General features: G+C 38.9%; 1 protein-coding gene across 6 annotated transcripts in view; it reads left to right on the plus strand.

The window, feature by feature from the left end:
* ITSN2 (intersectin 2) overlaps positions 1-19,489 on the plus strand; it is a 116,119-nt gene that overhangs the window by 70,994 nt on the left and 25,636 nt on the right. For 5 of the 6 annotated variants that reach the window (XM_045189205.3, XM_024552516.4, XM_053925822.2 and 2 more), the window contains 7 exons: positions 1,959-2,164; positions 4,182-4,246; positions 6,239-6,405; positions 9,117-9,162; positions 9,246-9,367; positions 11,981-12,077; positions 12,539-12,730. In XM_045189205.3, the coding sequence (XP_045045140.2) occupies positions 1,959-2,164; positions 4,182-4,246; positions 6,239-6,405; positions 9,117-9,162; positions 9,246-9,367; positions 11,981-12,077; positions 12,539-12,730 (895 nt within the window). Of the gene's footprint in view, positions 1-1,958; positions 2,165-4,181; positions 4,247-6,238; positions 6,406-9,116; positions 9,163-9,245; positions 9,368-11,980; positions 12,078-12,538; positions 12,731-14,719; positions 17,936-19,489 lie in introns of those variants that run through there. The other variant, XM_053925825.1, reaches the window with a different exon arrangement.

A 19,489-nucleotide genomic window follows, 5' to 3' on the forward strand; every position in this document is an offset into this window, starting at 1 on the left:
CACAAATCAGAGTATAGTGTTCCTAATTTGTAGTTGTTATAAGGAGAGATTTGGGCTTGGGGGTTTTTTGTTTGTTTGTTTCTTTCTTGAATAAGTCATTTGTGTGGAAACTGTGATATATATATTTAGCCTCTGATTTACATGTAACCATTGTAAAACATTGTTACATTAACATTATTTTTAAGAATCCCAGACTTCATCAGAATAAAGCCCTACTGATTTCCTTTCACTCAAACAATGTTTACTGTATAAGTATAGGTTCCAGGCATTTTATTGTGCACTAGAAATTCAATGGAAAAATCCCTGCCATTAAGAAGTTATAATCTCATGAGACAGACATATAAATAACAGTAAAGTATGAGCAGTATTATAACAAAGGCATTTTATAAGAATTATTTATAATGTGGCTGGAGTACAGAATTCATAGAGAAAGGGTTAAGAAGTGAAGTTAGAGCTAACGGTTGAGGTTTGTTTGTGAAACATGTAATACCATACTAAGCAACTTGGCTGTGGAAAGCCCCAAAAAGTTTTTAAGAGGAGAGTTAGATGTATATTTTAGAAAGATAACTCTGGCAGTGGTATAGAGGCCAGATTGGTGGGAGAAAGTAAAGGAAGAAGACCAGGTAAGGGAGGATATTACAATAGCTAAGTGATAAGAGCTGATGTAATGCATCAATGCCATAGTAATGAAAATGTACAGAAGAGGAGGTAGATCTTTAGCAGAATTAGGAATTGACATAAAATTGGCAGTCCATCGAATGTGGAAAGTAAGGAAGAAGTTGGAGTTACTGATCCCTCTTCAGGATCTTCAGTCTGAGTGTCTGAAAGGGTGGTGATTGTCACTACTATGCCTTGGGTAGTAGTCTTTGTAGGACAGGTGAGTGTGGTAGGTTCTAAACCTGATTACTTTTCAGACTTGTACCATAGGTATCTGTGTTATGGACATTCTGGTGGGAAAGCCCAGTGGGCAGTTTGACTTACCTAGAGCTTAGGGATAAAGTTACAATTAAGACATAGATTTTAGTAGTCAGAGGCATAGATGAAAGTGTTAGGGAAATCACGTGAAACAGGACCGGAAAGGGGCTAAACTGAAGAAGAGCCATCAATCACCGGAGAGTGAGCCTCAGGAACTCCACGGGTTTTAGTTATGGCAGCACAGCTCACAGACCAGAGAGAAGGAGGTTTGAGAATGAGAATGAGGAAGAAGCTTTTCGCTTTGCTGTTATCAATGACCTTGTCAAGAGGAGGTTCAGTAGTATAATGGGTGCAGAACCTGAATTAGAATGGGTTGAGGGGTGAAATTGGAAAGCAAGCTCAACACTGTTCTTTCTTTAAGAAATTTGGAAGAAGTAGTAAGTAGTGAGATGGAAGATTCGAGACAGGGACTTCACCGTGTTACAAAATATTTTTAGAAAATGGGAGGGCATAACAGAAGATTAGAGCAGATGCAAAGAAGTTAGCCTTGTCAGCCAACCAAAACCACTCCTCTGAGAGAGGAGGGAAAGAAAGAAGAATGAATAAGGATACAAAGAGGACACAAAGCAGAAAAGTGAGGGGGCTTAGCACAACCACATCTCCATTCCTAGTCGAGTAAACTGAATCCACTGCGGTGAGGAGACACTGGAACCTGCAGGGGAGGGAAGGCTTGCAGTAACTCTTGCCCTTTTCATTTGTTCTATTATATAGAGAGTAGCTGGTGTTCACCTTCCATACCAGTGACACTCAATGCCATGGTGTTTCCTGGCATGGTAGGTATTCAGTCTTTAACTTAACAGAAGGCTACTCAGATGGTCGTCTGTCACATATACCTCTCAGTAGATTAAGGTTATGCTAAATCACCTTTGGTAATAGGACACCACCACACTGGTCAGCTGTTTGAACAGGGAGTATGTTACCTACTAGGAAACGGAAATCATGGTTATCGTTGGTTTTTTAATTTTGTGGTTTTATATTCACAGGGACAGGTTGTAGAAAACCTAAAAGCACAGGCCCTTTGTTCCTGGACTGCAAAGAAAGATAACCACTTGAACTTCTCAAAACATGACATTATTACTGTCTTGGAGCAACAAGAAAATTGGTGGTTTGGGGAGGTCCATGGAGGAAGAGGGTGGTTTCCAAAATCTTATGTCAAAATCATCCCTGGGAGTGAAGTCAAGCGGGAAGAGTAAGCATTTCTGTGTTTTCATGTGAGGATGTTGGCGTTTCCACCAGTGAGTGAGTGAGTGTATGACTGGCTGTGCGGGAAAACGAGAAGTTTACATTTGAGTTTGAACACCAGAGAGGTCATTCCTAGAATGGAAAAGGCCTTCAGGTGTCTGTACCAGTTTTAGAGTATTGTTTACTCCAGTTATTTCAGATTCTGGAAGTTTTCAAAGTGCTTAAAATTGTAGATTTGTGGCTTTCTGTGTACCATCAGGTCACTTAGCAAAGTGACTCTTCATTTCCTTTGGAGCATTTCTCTCTTATTTTTACTTTAAATTGTCAGTATTTAAATAACCCTTTCCTGAGGACCCCTCTTTGCCAGAGTGGGGCATTCCCGCTGTGGGCCTCCAGAGCTCCTGGAAGATCACCCCCCTTATTACTCACAACACACGGTGTTGTACTTATTTACTTACTTTCTTACCCATGTCCCTTATTAGCTCATAAACTCCAGGAGGAAGGGTCCACATCTTTTTTTTTTTTTTAATTTGGTTTATTAAGTTTTCCATGACTGGTGTAATCTTTTTTAATTTTTTTTTGTTTGGAATAATTTTTAATATTTAAATACAAAAGTGAGCACTGACTAGTACAATCTTAATGCATAGTAGCTGCTCAGTCATATCAACTCAGTGAATAAGGAGAGGAGGAGCAAACAAATGCCCTATCAAATGAACAAAAAGCAGAAACTAAATAAGGTTTCTGGCCTTTAGTTTCCAGTCCGTAGGGGAGTCAGGTCATCAAGTTTCTGTAATACAAAGAAATGAGTACTCTAGCATAGCCACGGCAAACTCTCTCTTGTGTTTTATGTGGTTAGTTTAGAAAAGCAATCTGATTTAATGATGAAAGGGGACTGGTCTTTGGAAATCAAAAGGCTTACGGTCTGATTCTGCTGTTTTTGCCAGGCTTTATGGAATATCCTACTTGATCTTCAGTTTTTTAATTAATTGAATGACAAGAATACTCTAAATAATCTTTTTAAACACTTAGAGTGTTGAGATTCTGTGTATCAGTTTTTAGTTCAAATGCAGAAAATTCACTTTTCAGACTGACGTGGAATTTTAGATTTAGAAGCGTGGAGTGGTAACAGTAGCAACAATCGCACGTGTATGCCGGCCCTTTATAGGAGTTGGCTTATTTAAATCCCATAGTATTTTACAGAGAAGAAAACTTAAGTACAAAGACTTAAGTCGAAATTCTTTGTAAAGGGCACTTCTTCTGACTTTTCACTCAGTTACTGACCTTGTCTAACAAATGAGGCATGTAGCGTGAAACCTTCAGTAACGGAGAGTTAGCACTAAAAAGGCAGTCCATTCAGTTGTCACCAGGAGTTACAGTAAGTAAGGTCCCCTCTGTCTGCCTGGAAAACGGCCTCCCTGTGTAATTTGTCACGAGTCCTGGGCAGCCCTGCTGCATCCTGCAGATGTCTGGTTCTTACACTCAGCGGTTCTTCCAGATTTTTGAGAACAGCTTCCTGGGTTAAATTAGAAATTTAGTGCTGTTATTTTTTTATTGTCTGATGTTGCCCAGTAATAATAACATAATATAACATAACATAAATTTTTTAATGTAGTATGATCTAAACAAATAGTACAATTTCTGTGTTACCCCTGTTTTTCCTTACACTGAGCCACATGTGCTTTACCAAATAACTGCCCCCTTACTGGTGCATTTGTGTCAAGTTCCTTTAGAATAATTGCACATTTGAAAAACTACTGATAGTCATGTTGAAATTACTTTAATCTATTTAAAAATTTAGAAGGTTGATATTTAGAAATTTAGAAGGCAGTCCTTAACCCACTAAGATTTTGTGTATGAGAATATTTATAGCCTGTGTACTGAGACAATATTTAGGTTAATTTTAGAAAGAATGAGCTACTAAACACCTGCTGTATTCATCAAATACCTTTTTGTTTTTTGATTGTTGATGTCCTTTTTTGTTTCATCATTGTTTTTTTTAATCTGTTTGTGTGTTTATTTGGCAGACCAGAAGCTTTGTATGCAGCTATAAACAAGAAACCTACCTCTGCAGCCTATACAGTTGGAGAGGGTGAGCTTTTGACAATTTGTAAATTAGATGGGAGTCAGATGAGCTACTGACTAATTATCTGTCATTCTCCCTGCTTCTGTGCCTTCAGTGGTCAAGTGAGGTTAGGAAAACCTGCCTCTTGCCTATTTCACACAAGTATTGAGGATATAGAAAAACTATGACTGAAGTGTTAAATACTTGGCACTTTTCAAAAATAAGTACTGTAAAAATTCACCATACACTGCCTTGATAAATAAGATCAGAAATAAAAAGTATTGCAATAAGATAGCACAAAGGTTTTTGTTTTTCTCCTATTGTATATTCAGATTATAGATGTTTAGGGATATAGAGGAATTTTAGTACATTTAGTTATTTACAAATTGCATTTTAGTTACAGTGTACCATATAAATCATTAAGTAGAATTCGAAAGCAAAATACACTTTATCATAAATATTACAAAGAAAAATATTTATAGCCCTTAGGGTTGTTTGACTAATAAATTATTTTGATCTTGTTAATGTGCTGAAAAATGAAAGATTGTCTACATTCTTGGCAGACACTTTTTTCATTCATAGTTACGTACAGGGTGGAGCAGAAGTAGGCTTGCAGTTGTGAGTGAGTACATGAAACACAGTTTATTTTGTATTATTATTAATTATTGTTATTTTTCCATATAAAGAACTGTAAACTAATTTTGCCCCACCCTGTAGGCTTATAAATGAATTGTATATGTTCAGTGTATAATTAGTTGAATAGTTGAAGTACATTTTATGTTTATATTGCTGAAGAAAATCAGTTTAATGCTAAATTAAACCATCTATTCAGTATCTACTACAATTAGAGATTCCTTGCTGCAGCCTCAGATATTCAGGGATGAATAAAACACAGCCTCCAGGCTCATAGAACAGTGGGGAAAATGGGAATAAATGGTAATAAATTCTATAATGAGGGAACAAAACACAGTTTTGGGTCGGACCCATGAACCCACAGAGGTGGCAGTGTTGAGTCCTACTAACAATGAGTAGGGTCCTGCACAGTGACAGAGGAAGAAGCAGCTCTGTGGACAGAGGGGATGGCATGAGCCAAGGCAGCATCACTGTGAAAGGTGAGGGAGCGCCAGGTCGCCAGTGCGGCTGGAGCCCTGCATTGGCTGTGGAATGAGTGTTGTGAAATGATTCTAGGAAGGCAGTGAGGAAGGAGCATTGTGGAAAGGTCCTTGCTTGTTGCAGCAGACCTAAACCCTGTAATCATTTTTATTTGGTTAAATCAGCTAAACTAAGGAATACTGGATATGTGAATAATAAATAGGTTCTAGACAGTGTTTCTGGTCATCTCCAGGTTATGATACACAGATCAAATTCCATGCTGACACGTTAAAACTCAAAAGAAAGAGAAGGTCTCTAAAACCTGGGCATTGACTACTTCTCCCAAAGTACAGTCACAGGAACCAAACCCAAAGCCAATATTAAAACATAGACCTTTCTCTTGAGGTCAGTCATTATGAAATATTTATCACGCATCTGCTCCATGCCACACACTAGGCTAGGAGCAGGCTTCTTGTGATGGAATTTGGCCACTAATACTGATGTTGGATGAATATTGGGTGTTTTGATAACTGTGTATATAAAAGAATTAAAGAGAAAACAACTGATTAAAATACATTTTGTGTAAGAGGTTGAAAACCTTTTTCATATTTGACTCTATAAAGTGGAGATACTGATAACTTTTTATAGTTTTGGGGTTATTCTCTCTGACACGATGATGATACAATTTTTAAAAATCTCACAATAAAGCTTTATATGAAATCAAATAATCTTTTTCTAAGAAATTACTAAGTAATTGCTTCATTCTTTTTTTCTATTTTAACATCTCTTTATATTAAGTTTCTTTAAGTCATAAGATCTTTTTATACTGAATTTACTCAGGATCTTAGAAATTAACATAATTTTTTTTTACCTTTTTCAATCTTACAACCAAAATTAGTTCCTTTTTGTTGTTGTTGTTTCCTACAGAGTATATTGCACTTTATCCGTATTCAAGTGTAGAACCTGGAGATCTGACGTTCTCAGAAGGCGAAGAAATATTGGTGACCCAGAAAGATGGAGAATGGTGGACAGGAAGTATTGGAGATAGGACTGGAATTTTTCCATCAAATTATGTCAAACCAAAAGATCAAGAGGTAGAGTTACTTTGGTATAGAAACAGAATCGTTCCATTCTTGTTTATCAAGGTTCATACTTAAAACAGAGCTCCAGTAAAATAGAATTTACTAGGGATCCTGTAAGAAAGATAAGGGAGACAGGATTTCATGAAATTCTGAAAACAAGAGCCATAGGGTAGGGCTGGGCCTCAGAACTGAAATTAGGGAAGGGTTCTGGATTCAGGGAGGTTTACAGGGAACCACCTTGAAGGAGTCTGTAAATCTTTAAGGCTCTGACATTAATGTGACTCAGCCTATATTCTGAGTTCCTGCTGCTTTTTATCCCACCAGTAGTGTGAATTACTATAGCAGTTCTTAAACTTTTTGTTTTTAGGAACTTTTTACATTCTTAAAAATTACCGGGGACTCCAAAGGGGGTTTTGTGTGTGTGTGTGTGTGTGTGTATGTGGGGGGGGGGGGCTATATCAAGTGATATTTTCCATATTAGGAATTAAAACTGAAATTTTAAAAATATTTGTAGTTTGCCTTGGCTAGCATAGCTCAGTGGATTGAGTGTGGGCTGCGAACCAAAGGGTCGCAGGTTGGATTCCCAGTCAGGGCACATGCCTGGGCTGTGGGCCAGGTCCCCAGTGCGGGGCGCATGAGAGGCAACCACACATTGATATTTCTCTCTCTCTCTCTCTTTCTCCCTCCCTTCCCCTCTCTAAAAATAAATAAATAAAATCTTTCAAAAAACAAAGAACAGGAAAAAAATATTCTTAATTTATTTAAAAATAGCAAAACTAAACTCATTGCATAGTAACTTAAATAACTTGCTTCCCATGAAAAAAATTACTATCTTTTTTCAAAAAAAATTTTTGTAAAAAGAGTGGCATTGTTTTGTTTTTGAAAACCTCTTTAATGCTTGGCTTAATTGAAGACAGCTAGATTTTCCTATCTGTTTCTGTATTTAGTCTGTTGTGATACATTCTTTTAATTGAAATGTATGAAGAAAATTCAACCTCACGTATGGTAAAACAGAGAAGCACATTATAACATTTTCAGATAACTGGATATTATTTCCTGATATTCCTGCAGTAAAACTTGCCAAGTGTTCAGTTGTTGTTGCAGGTTTGTTGCAACATGGAATCTGAAGGCTTATCAGTGAACATTTCTTATTGTTACATTAAAATTCACTGGATTTTAATGCATTGACTGGATCTTTTCCCTTGCATTGTGTAGTAACATCATTCTTTGGGTGTTTAGGAAATACTGAATCACTGAGTTATACAAATAGTCCCTGTGTTGACATATTTCATTATATAATATTAAAAAAACCACAGTTGTCAACATCACCGCTGATCTCATAGAAAAACCTTGCCAGTCAAGCTCATGGTGGTATGGTGGTAGATGCAAGTTTTCCAGAATTTTAGCTTGCCCTTCAAAGCTTGATTTTATCATTGGCAAAAATCCATCAGTTGCTTTTCTTAAAGTAACAAGCTTACTACTTCATTTTTGAGAAGAGGTCTGCTAAATCCCAAGTCTGAATAATTGTCTTTCATTCTTTTTTTCAAATAAAAGTGTTGTTCCATGAAAAAGCTAGTTTAGGTCACAATTTAGTCACACACGTGCTTTTCTTGGAGTCAACCTTCATACTTTAGCATGCAGCAGAAATGCTTTTAGCACACTTCATTTAGTCACACAGAACTTTTAACAGATGTGTACTTAAGGGTTAAGATTTAATAATTTTTTTACTGCTACATCAAGGAGACTCTTGAGTGAAACTGGCTTTGTTTGGTTTGCTCGGAGCACACGGCTGTGAAGACCTACGATACCAGTGCAGTTTGCCGTCACTGCCGTGACTCCTGCTAAGGCATCAGCAAACAATGTCTTAGTACATTGTGAACACAGTTTGTGTATCCCAGAGCCCTGAAACGGGTCTCAAGGACTGCCCCAGGGGTCCACAAACCACATGTGGAAAACCACTGAGACTCTGGGCTGACTTCTGGCTGTACTTCTCAGAGGCCAGGTGACCTTAGACAAGTCACTGCACCTCCCTGTGCCTGGTTTCTTCTTTGTAAAGTGGGGAAAATCATACTATGTAGTAGTGTTTACTGTGAAAATTCTCAAGTGAATTTAAATATATAACACTCTTACAACACTGCCTATTCCATAGTAAGTGCTCAAAAAATGTTAGCCCTTGACTACCACCAGCTCTGCGTCAGTACTGTCACTACAGCTGCGTCCACAGACAGAAAAAATGTAAACTTCCCGATTCTTATTCACATCACGTGGTTGGCCCAACTTGTCCTGTAAAGTCAAACAGGCCATCGTTGCTGGAGTAAGGGTTTCCTAGGTCAGGTTTGGGGGAAACATCGCAAAAAAAATTAAAAAGAATAACTGCTTCCTATGCAGCAAAACACAAATGCCTTAACATGGGTTGTATGTGGTCCTAACCCCGCTGATAAATGGGGTGTATTTGGCCTGGATAGTGACGTTTAATGAGCTCTTCCTGCTGAGTCAGTGGATGCCAACCTCAGCCACTTGTATCTGTTGTACTGTTAGCAGACCAGATCTCTACGAGTGTTGGATTCCTAACTTTTTGGTTAATATGAGGTTAATTGTCACTTTGCTCTTCATTTAAAGAAACAAGAATCATGGGAATTAGATATTTCTAATTCCCAATAACCTTTGTACTTTTACATCTGGATTTTTGGAAAATGATAAAACAGTGTATCTTTTCCTTACAGAGTTTTGGGAGTGCCAGCAAATCTGGAACATCAAACAAGAAACCTGGTATGTATAGTAATGAAGTAAGGAAATTACTGAAGTGTTTAATAGTCTTGAATTCATAGTTTCTTCTTTTCTTTTCTTTTCAGAGATTGCTCAAGTAACTTCAGCATATGTGGCTTCTGGTTCTGAACAACTTAGCCTTGCACCAGGGCAATTAATACTAATTTTAAAGAAAAATACAAGTGGGTGGTGGCAAGGGGAGTTGCAGGTAATAATCTTGAAATAACATCTATCAGGTTTTTTAAAGTATTGCATGCACATTAAAAATAAAACTAATAAAAATTTCAGGTCATCTATAATCATACCACATGGAGGTAATCTGTATTAACATTTTAGTGTGTAATGTGTCTTGCTAGTCTTTTCACTGCTCATTTTTAGCGCAGGTGAAATGATATTAGTAACAATATGAAGAATAACTCTCTCTAAAGACAAACTGTTTTTCAATAATGCCTGCTTCAATAAACCACAGATACCCCCTTAAAGGAAAGCGTAGTGTCGTCTTCTCCTGGGATAACCCCAGGCTTACAGCACAGCCTCTGGGAGAAAACAACACGATCCAGGCCGTGTGCTGAGAAGATGCTGCCCATTGTGCTGGCCGACACGGTCTGTGTGTTTGAAACGTCAGTGCAAGCAGACGTGAGACTGGTTTTTGTCCCTAAAGTGTTAACAGAGACAGTTATTGCAAATGTTTTGATATAGAGAGGTGTTTTTCTCTCTACTAAAATATCCTTACTAGTTAAAACTAAGCAGCATTTTAGGATTAAAAGATGATGAGAGGGGTCCCGGCCGGGCATCTTGGTTGGTTGCAGCATAGTCCTGTACACCAGAAGTTGCAGGTTCGATTCCTGTTCAGGGCACATACCTAGGCTGCAGGTTCGACCCCCAGTTGGAGCGTGTGCCGAAGGCAACCGATTGAGGTTTCTTTCTCATATCGATGTTCCTCTCTCTCTGACTCTCCCCCTCCCTTCCTCTCTCTCTAAAATCCGTGAACATATCCTTAGGTGAGGATTTAAAAAAAAGATGAGGAAAGGTACAATGGCTGTATTTTTATGTAAGATTGATGATATATGATTGTAATGAGGATAAATATGGCTTCATTCTTGCAAATCAGTCTTAGAATCCCTAAAGAACAGTAGATGTTCAGAACGCAGGATCTCCTTGAACAACCCCCGGAAATTGCATCTCCTCATTTGCTTTGAAAATTGACCCACCGAAGTGGGAAACACGGCTCTCCCCAAATTTTATTTGTGGTCTCCTGATTAATCCACAAAGCCCCAGGAGGTATTTGCTGTGCCATTTTAAATGTTGACTTGAACTTATTAGAAGAACTCTTAAAAAAAAAAAAAAGAACTCTGGAAAAGTCTTTTTAGTTTATAAATATTATTTGTGTAAAATATGTACGTAACTCTGAGCCTGAAGAACTCCAAAGAGATTTCTACAAATAGTGTTTTCAGCCGCACTTGGAGATGCATATTGAGTATTCTAGTTTGATATTAACCTGGAAGGCCAGTGCAGAATTTAGGGGTCCCCAAGACCAGCCTTACTTCTGACACCAATTGAAAGTTTGGAGGTCCCCAGGACCACCCTGCAGTTCAACAGTTTGTTAGAAGGGCTCACAAGACTTGCTGAAAGCTAGAGTAGTCCCCCCTTATCTGAGGGTGATATGTTCTGAGACCCCCAGTGGATGCCTGAAACTGCAGGTAGTACTGAACCCTGTATGTACTATTTTTTCCTGTACATGTATGTCTATGATAGTGTTTAATTTATAAATTAGGCATAGTAAGAGATCAACAACAACTATATAGAAGTAAAATGGAACAAGTGTAGCAGTATACTGTAATAAAAGTTATGTGGATATGGTCTCTCTCTGTCAGAATATCTTAACTGTGATGTACTCACCCTTCTCATTTAAAGGAAGCACTTCACAGTTTCTCTTTGGTGTAGCCGAGTTGCCTGCCTCACTGCTCTTGTGCTTTGCAGCCCTTGTGAAGTCAGATCAGGGTGTTTGAACACAAACACTGAGATGTCATGGCAGTGAGTGTGGTAGCCTAGGTGGCTACTAACCGACAGGCAGGTGATGTAGACAGTGTGGATATGCTGGATGAAGGGGTGATTCATGTCCGGGGTGTGATGGAGGGGATGCTGTGAGGTTTTGTCACGCACTCAGAACAATGCACCACCTAAAACTTAGGAACTGTTCGTTTCTGGAATTTTTTATTGAATATTTTCAGATTGCAGTTGACTGTGAGTAACAAACCAGAAAAAGAAATGATTAAGGGGGACCTACTGTATTGTACTCATGGTTATAATTTATGACAGCAAAAGAATTTAAGTCCAAACCAGCCAACGGAAAGATGTATAGGGCAGGATTGGGGGCTCCAAACACAGAGATGCCAGCTGTCCTCTCCTGGTGGGGCACTAACCTCAGCAGCATCACCCACAGAGGATCGCCAAGCAAAGGAGCTCGCTTGACCCTGGTGCCCAGCATTTTGTTGGGGCTCTATCCCATAGACACAGTTGGCTGCTTATATGGCTGAACGTAGCCTCCAGTCTCTCCAGCAGTTCAGTTCACACTGTGTGACCCACCGTAAACCACATTGTTAGACTGTCTGCCATGGTCAAGGCCCCCAGGTAGACTAAGGCGCTCATCAGTCACAACATTCCAGAGCTTTAGAGATGACCTCCCAGGAGCCAGAGACAAAAACCAGATCTTTCTTGAGCGAGGTTAAATTCCCCGTTACCCCGGGTTTTTCTCATTTTTGGTGTAGGTCTCAGTAATTGCCTTTAATCTGATCTTTCGTACATTTTGCTAATTTTACAGGCCAGAGGCAAAAAAAGACAGAAAGGATGGTTCCCTGCCAGCCATGTCAAACTTCTGGGCCCCAGCAGTGAAAGAGCGACGCCTGCCTTTCACCCTGGTACGGTCGGGTTACCTGTGTTGCGTCACAGAGGGTTTCCGTTAGCATCCGCCGCCTTTGCCCGAGTAGCTGACTCCGAGACGTTAAATACTGTCCTTTCTATACTGCTGCCTAGAAGTCTGGAGTAACGAAAACTTCTTCTCTAAAACGTTCTGTGTAGAAACAGCAACTGTTCAGTGACACGTGAACCTCTTTATTCCTTAACATTTTTCAAAGTGAAATTACTGTACCATCAGACTTAAAGCGTAGCAGTTCACTTAGATTTTTAACTGTAGTTTGGAAATTCTAGTTTTTGTAAAATGGAATGGGGCAAGGAGGGTGAGGGAGAGCAGATGAAAAGGAAAATTTAGGCTAATTTTAACATTTAATATCAGAGTAATTTAAATTTGGGTGGAATTTTGACATGTGACCCTTGTAGGAATAATTAATTTGTTAAGTGTTACTTGTTCTTTTTCTTTTAGTGTGTCAGGTGATTGCTATGTATGACTATGTAGCGAATAATGAGGATGAGCTCAACTTCTCCAAGGGACAAGTCATCAGTGTTCTGAACAAGGATGATCCTGACTGGTGGCAGGGAGAAATCAATGGGGTGACTGGTCTCTTCCCTTCAAACTATGTTAAGATGACGACAGACTCCGATCCGAGCCAACAGTGTGAGTAATGTGACGCCGTCTGCCTCTCAGCCAGTGCGCAAACTTTAACCTGCTGCACTGCGCCCGTTCCTGCTCTGGGTCTAAACTCTGCACTCCTAGCAAAGTGCAGAGTTTAGCATATAAATATTGGCATGTAAATATTTTAATAGAAAAAAAACTTTACAAAGATTCTAGGTCAATTTGGATTATTCGTATTAAAGGGGTCTTAATATGACGAATCTTTAACTAGCTTAACAAAAGTAAACCTATAAAACAAGGTAAACATATCAAAAGGGAGTATTGAAGGAAGTGTACCAGTGCTGACAGTAAGAAAGTGCAAAAGGGAAATTTTTAAAGTTCAAAAATTATATTGCTTTATTTTAAATAATTTTTCCTAGCTTCAGATCTTACTATTAGACTTTATCTGAAATTTTTAAATCCTTTTGTGGACTCCCCGGTATAGCAGCAGTCTGTGCTGCAGTCTCCCTTTACCACAGTGCTGTCAGGGTGCGGTGATGTCCCTTAGCTGAACAAAGAGTGAGCGGTCAGTACCCTGTATTTACCTATTAGAAACTACCCTGTTGGTGTATAAGTGCTGTTCACTTTGCCACCTCTTCATTTATTTCCCACATCTTTACCCATCATCCAGGTAACGATAAAATTTAACAACTGTTTAAATTGTTTTGTTTTGTTTTTTTAACTCTTGTTAGGTGATTGTTTAGATGGATACCTCATACCACAAGAGATATATGAATCAAGATCTGTTTCACTTTTTTTAGAATAAAGGTCCAGATCTCTAAGTGTGATATTTGGTATTACAAAAAATTATCTCTTGGTAGTCACCTAGCCTTTGCATTAATAGTCACTTTTTCCTACACTTTTGATTTTTTTTATAAAATACATCAAAATTTATATTTTTATGACTCTTATGAAATTATCTAATAGATTTAGCCTTTCACTTAAATTTAGTTTCTGAGAACATATAAATGGTAACCCAGTCAAAGCCAAGATATGCTTATGATTCAGTGTAGGTATTGTGAATTTATCTTATACTATGATTTTGAAATATTTGTGCATTATTTTTACTTTGGAGGTTGTAAAGATAGTTCTCACCCTCCTTTAGATAACACAACTAAATTTCCAAATTTGGAAGTGGGAGAGTCCAGTTTTTTATGGTTTGAACATTTCCAGATGTCGCAGGGTCTCAGGAGAAATGGTAAAGAAAATTGTGACAACCTGGGTCACCTAAATGAGTAATCGTTTAGAGCTCTGCTGATGGTTTGGCAGTTTCTAGTTCTTGCCAGTTTACCTGATTAATTAGGAATATCTAAGGTGCCTTCCCCGAATCAGAGAGAGGAACACTTTTCAGACCTACTGGGTCTGGAAGATCTTCAGCTCCCGACCCCTGCAGGCACTGGGGTTGTCAGTGCATTGCGCTTTCATCGTGTCTGCGATGAGAAGTGATGGTTTTCCAGATTTGTTCTTGTTTATCTTGTTTTTCTGTGGTAGAGCACTTTCTCCAATTAAGCCTTCTCTAAGAAATAAAGAACAAATTTTAAAAAGCTGCTCTAAAGGGAGAGCAGCTAGGCGTGTATGAGTCAGTAAAAACTGGTTAAGTTTTAGGTTACCATTTGTGTTTCTTGGGCCCTTATAAGTATTATTTTCATTTTCTTATGTAATTAGGATACAGTCATGTGCCGCATAATGACGTTTGGGTGGAGAACAGACTGCGTCCGTGATGGTGGTGCACAGTGTAGCCCAGGTGTGCAGTAGACTGTCCCGTCTAGGTTTGTGTCAGCGCGCACTAGTGACCACACACGGGCCAAACCGCCTCCCAGTGCACGCACTTCTCAGCCCCATCGTTAAGTGGCGCATGACTGTATGTTTTACAGGTTGAGAATAGTAATAATTCAAATTTGTTTAGTTGATGTTGCATGTTATCAGTTAAATTTTTTCTCACCCACTTACTTTGCTTTATGTTCATTTTGTTCCTCATTTTTCTTTTCATAGGACCCAGTGTTGTCTTCCAGTGTGAAAGCACCCCAGAGACCCACTATCCACGTTTGACTCTAGCGCGCAGGCAGGGCGGGCAGCCCTGGTCAGATATCTCCTGCCCAGCTCATTAACTTCGTTCGAGTGTTAGAGCCACTTGTGGTTATTTCTTTGTGTTTCCGATTTACAGTTAAAATTTATTTGTAACAAGTTAAAGGATAGTGGGTCTTTGTGTGGCTTTCCCTGCTCTTCACTCTGGCATCCTTTAGCATTTTTCTTCTTTTTTAATTTGGTTAATTGTAGGTCATTAGCATGCACCTTGAGTTTTTCCTCACATGGTGGGAATTCAAACACACAAAGACCCACTATTTGCACAAACTGTTCTCCCTGGGGTGGAATGGGCTGTCGTGCTTTCTAATGTTGCTGCAACTTGTGTATTGATTACAGAATTCAGATAAAATTTGCCATGTTTTCTCTTATGTTTGATCTAATCTTAATCACGGTGAGCTCTTAATTGGTTTGATGTATGATTTGCCCCCAAATATGTACTGTTTACTCTGTTACTTTCCAATATGCCACTCTTCAGTATTTAAATTTAAGGTCAAGAACTGGAAATAATCTTTTATCTATTTTCTGTGTATTTTGGGGTAGGAGCAATAACACTTCTGGGGAGCTTTTCTTAGCTCGTAGACGAGGAAAGTGACGAGCCCCGTCAGTGTGTGCGGAGTGGGGTGCGTTCCGTCTGCCTGAGCTGCCCAGGAGTGCGCGCTGTGCTGTGCTGGTTCTCAGCACCGTCGTGTGCTCCGGGCCGACGAAGGTGCTGCACCATGTCCTGCAGCAGGCACCTGTTACTTCTTCACTGATGGCCCAACACTGATCTACTTTGGGGGATGAAAGGCTCCCATCACCTTCCCTAGTTTAGGCAGAGCATTTATATCTACAACACATTTTAAGGTCAAAATTCATGTTATGTCTTTGAATTAGGTGACCACATATCCCAAGTCACAAAAGGACACTGGTTGACATTCTTCTTAATGTATTTAGTAAAGATCATAAGGGATCCTTGAAGAGTTTAAATGCCCCTGAAGCAGGCACACAGGCTCTATCTAGTCAAAAGTGAACTTGAGCGAAGGAGAGGTGCATGAGTTAGTGTTCCTCTGTGTCCATAAAGCTGCTGGGGGCTAGAAGACTGCCTTTACCGTCCAGAATTCTCTGGCTACTATCTATTCTTCAACCACATGGCTACTTTGGCATAGGATTTACTTTTTCTTGAATGGAAACACTTTAAAGATGGTAAACATTATTGAGAACTAATAAATGTGAGATTACTTAGCTGAAACGAAAAGGAGTTTTAGGGGGCAGTGTTGGACTGTGTTTGAAAATCAAGAAGTTTATGCAGTTTAAAATGTTTACAAATTGCAGTGCAATCTACTGTTTGTGAACGTCAGAGTGTACCAGGAAGAGCGCGTACAGTCGCAGCCTTGTGTCCTCACAGAGTTCTTGAAGAAGAGTGAAATATGTTTTCATATGTTTCAGTTTACGTTCAAAGCATATTTCGTGCAATATTTATGTTACTGTGCCTATGCATTAGGAATGTTTCAGTCGTACATTGCCTCAATCATAACTTTACAGCAGGTGAGAAAGAATCAGCAGTTTAGTTAGAACCTCACCAAGTTCAAATGTCCGTCTGTGTTCCAAAATACTTCACGTTACTGGGGTGTGTGGTAACGTGTGTGTGCTCCCTGGGGTAGGGATTTGTAATTATCAGGCCACCACAATTGTTAGCATTTGGCGTCATTATGATACTTTTATAAAATGACATTAATTGGAAAGCAATAATACCACTTTATAGGTGGAGTAACAGATTTGCCTGCAGTCGCTAGAGGAGACAGTACAGATATTGAGTCCTTGTGAACTCACCTGGTCCTCCACGTTGTACAGGTTACTTGGTCTTGCCTTCTCATGTTCTCAGCTTTCTGCTTTTGCGCCCATCAGTTGGGTTCAGACTAAGGACAGTTACTTTAAGTCCATTATCAACCATGAAGTTAGAATTCAGAGCACTGCTAAGTAGCCACATGATTTGGTATAACACTTTCTCTTTATAATTACTTTTTTTGCATTTGGATTTACTAATATACTGATAAATTATTTCAAAGGTATTTTATAGTGCAGATCATCACTTTTACACTGTTACAGATTACTAAGAATGACATTCAGGTAGGGTTTAGCATCTGTATTCAATTTGAAAAGAATGTATTCATCAGGTACCTAAGGACTAAATCCCATGACACATTTTATCTGAATGTCAGTCTGGAAAACATACTTACTGTATTTACGGAAATACCTCTCCTTGTGTAGGTATTTTGTTACATATTCAAGAGAAAGCTAAAAATAAAATAGGATGACATATAATAACCTGACCTTCTTAAAAGTGCATGCAGTCCTTTGCAGTACCTCCGATTCAGCCATGTATTTCCTCATTCAGTATGAGGCAGCTTTCAATTTGCTTAGGAAGCAACGTCAAAAGGAAAGAGTTTATAAGGAACATAGAATTTTAAAATGGGAACACCACTGAATAAGTCTGGGCCCTGTAGGAGGTAAAGTTTATTTACAAGTTGTTAAATAGGATAATTCTTTAAAGTATGTGATTAAATCTGATGGGTTTTCCAGCAGTGAAAAAAAATCAGTTCTAAAACCAAAGCTTATCTTTTAGAAAATTTAAATCAACCCTACCCATTGTAGAGTGTCATCTAAAACTTTATCTTAAAGAGTCATTTTAAAATAACAGAACTATTGAAACAATGTAACTGCTATTTTAGTGTTTTAAAAGGCAATGTGAGTACTGATAGTTTAAAGAAAGTGGGGGGAGGAAAGGTAGAGAAAGAAATGCCAATTCCAGTCAAAGCTTTATTTGCCAAATTTCTTAGAGTGAATTTTACCAAGTTACAAATTCTTGTAAATAGAATCTGTAATGGAAATTCGGAGAGACTTTTGCCTAATGTGGCATTGTTGGATGCTGCTGTGATGCTACTGTAATGTAATAAATTATTAAATTGTTGCTAAGTGCTGTTTTTGCCTTAAAATTTTATTTTGTGTGTCTTGAAAACTATAGTATTAAAGGTATTGAGATCCGTGCAAATGCTGGGCGCGCTTGGCATGAGGTAATCTGTTTTTATTTTTACAAAATTGTGATATGACTATGCAAGTGTGTTTATTAAAAGGACACAAACCACATTATTTGTATTGTGTATTTCTTTGGAAGCATCTTTTAAAACTTATTTTTTATTGTTTATATGTAGTCATGGTTGAATTTCTTTGGAATTTCTCTTTTTCCTTAATGTAGTCTCTGGGTACAGGCCAACAAACTGTTTTATATCACAGGGGGCAAAAGACATTCTTAAGAGGTCAAGATTGAAATTGTTTGATCCTAGATCATAATGTATTTCAAAACCAAAAGAAATTCTGATTGGAAAGTAAAGGAAAATACAATTTAGGATAATAATAGACTATTCTGTTACTTATAATTTTACTCCAACTTTTTGGAGTAAAGAATTTACAAGTTAATAGTCATTGCAAAGGTAGTTAAGACATTTTTAGTACAAAGTACAAGTCTATGCAAAAGAAATTACAGTGTATGCGTGGGGGCACCAGAGGGAAACAGAGTATTCACCTAAGTGGTCAAGTTGCTGGTTTCATTCACCTCTAGTAAAAAATACAGATCAAAATCAACCCATCCAGTAATGCCTGGCAGAAATAACCCCTTCCATTAAAACCTTCTTTCAGCTCTGGAAAGGCGTTCCACTAATGTGTGTGGGGCATTTGCACGAGGCCACGACTCGGGCTGTGTGCCGAGGGGATTGAAGTGAGTGTCAGACCGTGGGCCTAGCCTCAGGGAGTGCCTAGCTCTGTGAGGGGCCAGGCATATAAGCAGATACCTATGAAGCACACTAAGCACAGTGACAGATATCTACTGGGCACCAAGAGAATACAGCAAAAAATGCCTAATTCAACCTTAGATTGGGGACTTAGGAAGACTTCCTGGAGCATTGCAACTACTGGATCCCCATGTAGGAGTAAGCCAGGCTGGAGGGTGGGATGGTGGGGAGTATGACAAACAGCACAGAAGGAGGGAGGAGCAATTGCAAACAATTCATTACTGCTAGAGGGGAAGTGCAAAACCAGGAACAGTGAAAGTCGAGGCTCAGCAATTCTGTAGTTTGGCTGCTCAATGTCATCACCTGAGAAACAAGAAGGTATTGATGCCTGAGTCTTGATTTAAATAGCCTAAAGTGTGTCCTAGGCATGGGAAATTTTTTTAGAGATCTTTGCCCATTTTTAAATTGAGTAATTTGTCTTCATAATCACTTTAATTTTCTTTAAACAAGAACAATCAATTATGAAAGATGTGCTTAAGAGAGGTGTCCTAATGCTGTTGTCAAAAGGGAAAATCACTTAAAGAGACTGATAAAATCAAAGAGCGTGGTAAAGTGAGCATAGTGTGAGGGCTGCATTGAATCCTGGCTTTACAAACTCACCCCTCTGAGCCTCAGCTTCGTCTGTGTAATAAGAATAGTGATACATACATTGCAGATGCATGCAGATGAGGCTGAAGGGACCTTTTGAAGCACTAGTTCCATGTAAATTCATAGATATTAGACATAGCAGCTAACAATTACTAAGCACTGGCTGTGCACCGAGCCGTAGACTCAGCACTTGAGGTGTGTGTCTGAGTTAGTAATCAGCAGAATCTGGATCTGACCCCAAAGCTTGTGCTCTTAGCCATCCCCC

This window comes from Desmodus rotundus, chromosome 5 (assembly GCF_022682495.2).
Source record: "Desmodus rotundus isolate HL8 chromosome 5, HLdesRot8A.1, whole genome shotgun sequence".
In the NCBI taxonomy this organism is placed as follows: Eukaryota; Metazoa; Chordata; class Mammalia; order Chiroptera; family Phyllostomidae; genus Desmodus; species Desmodus rotundus.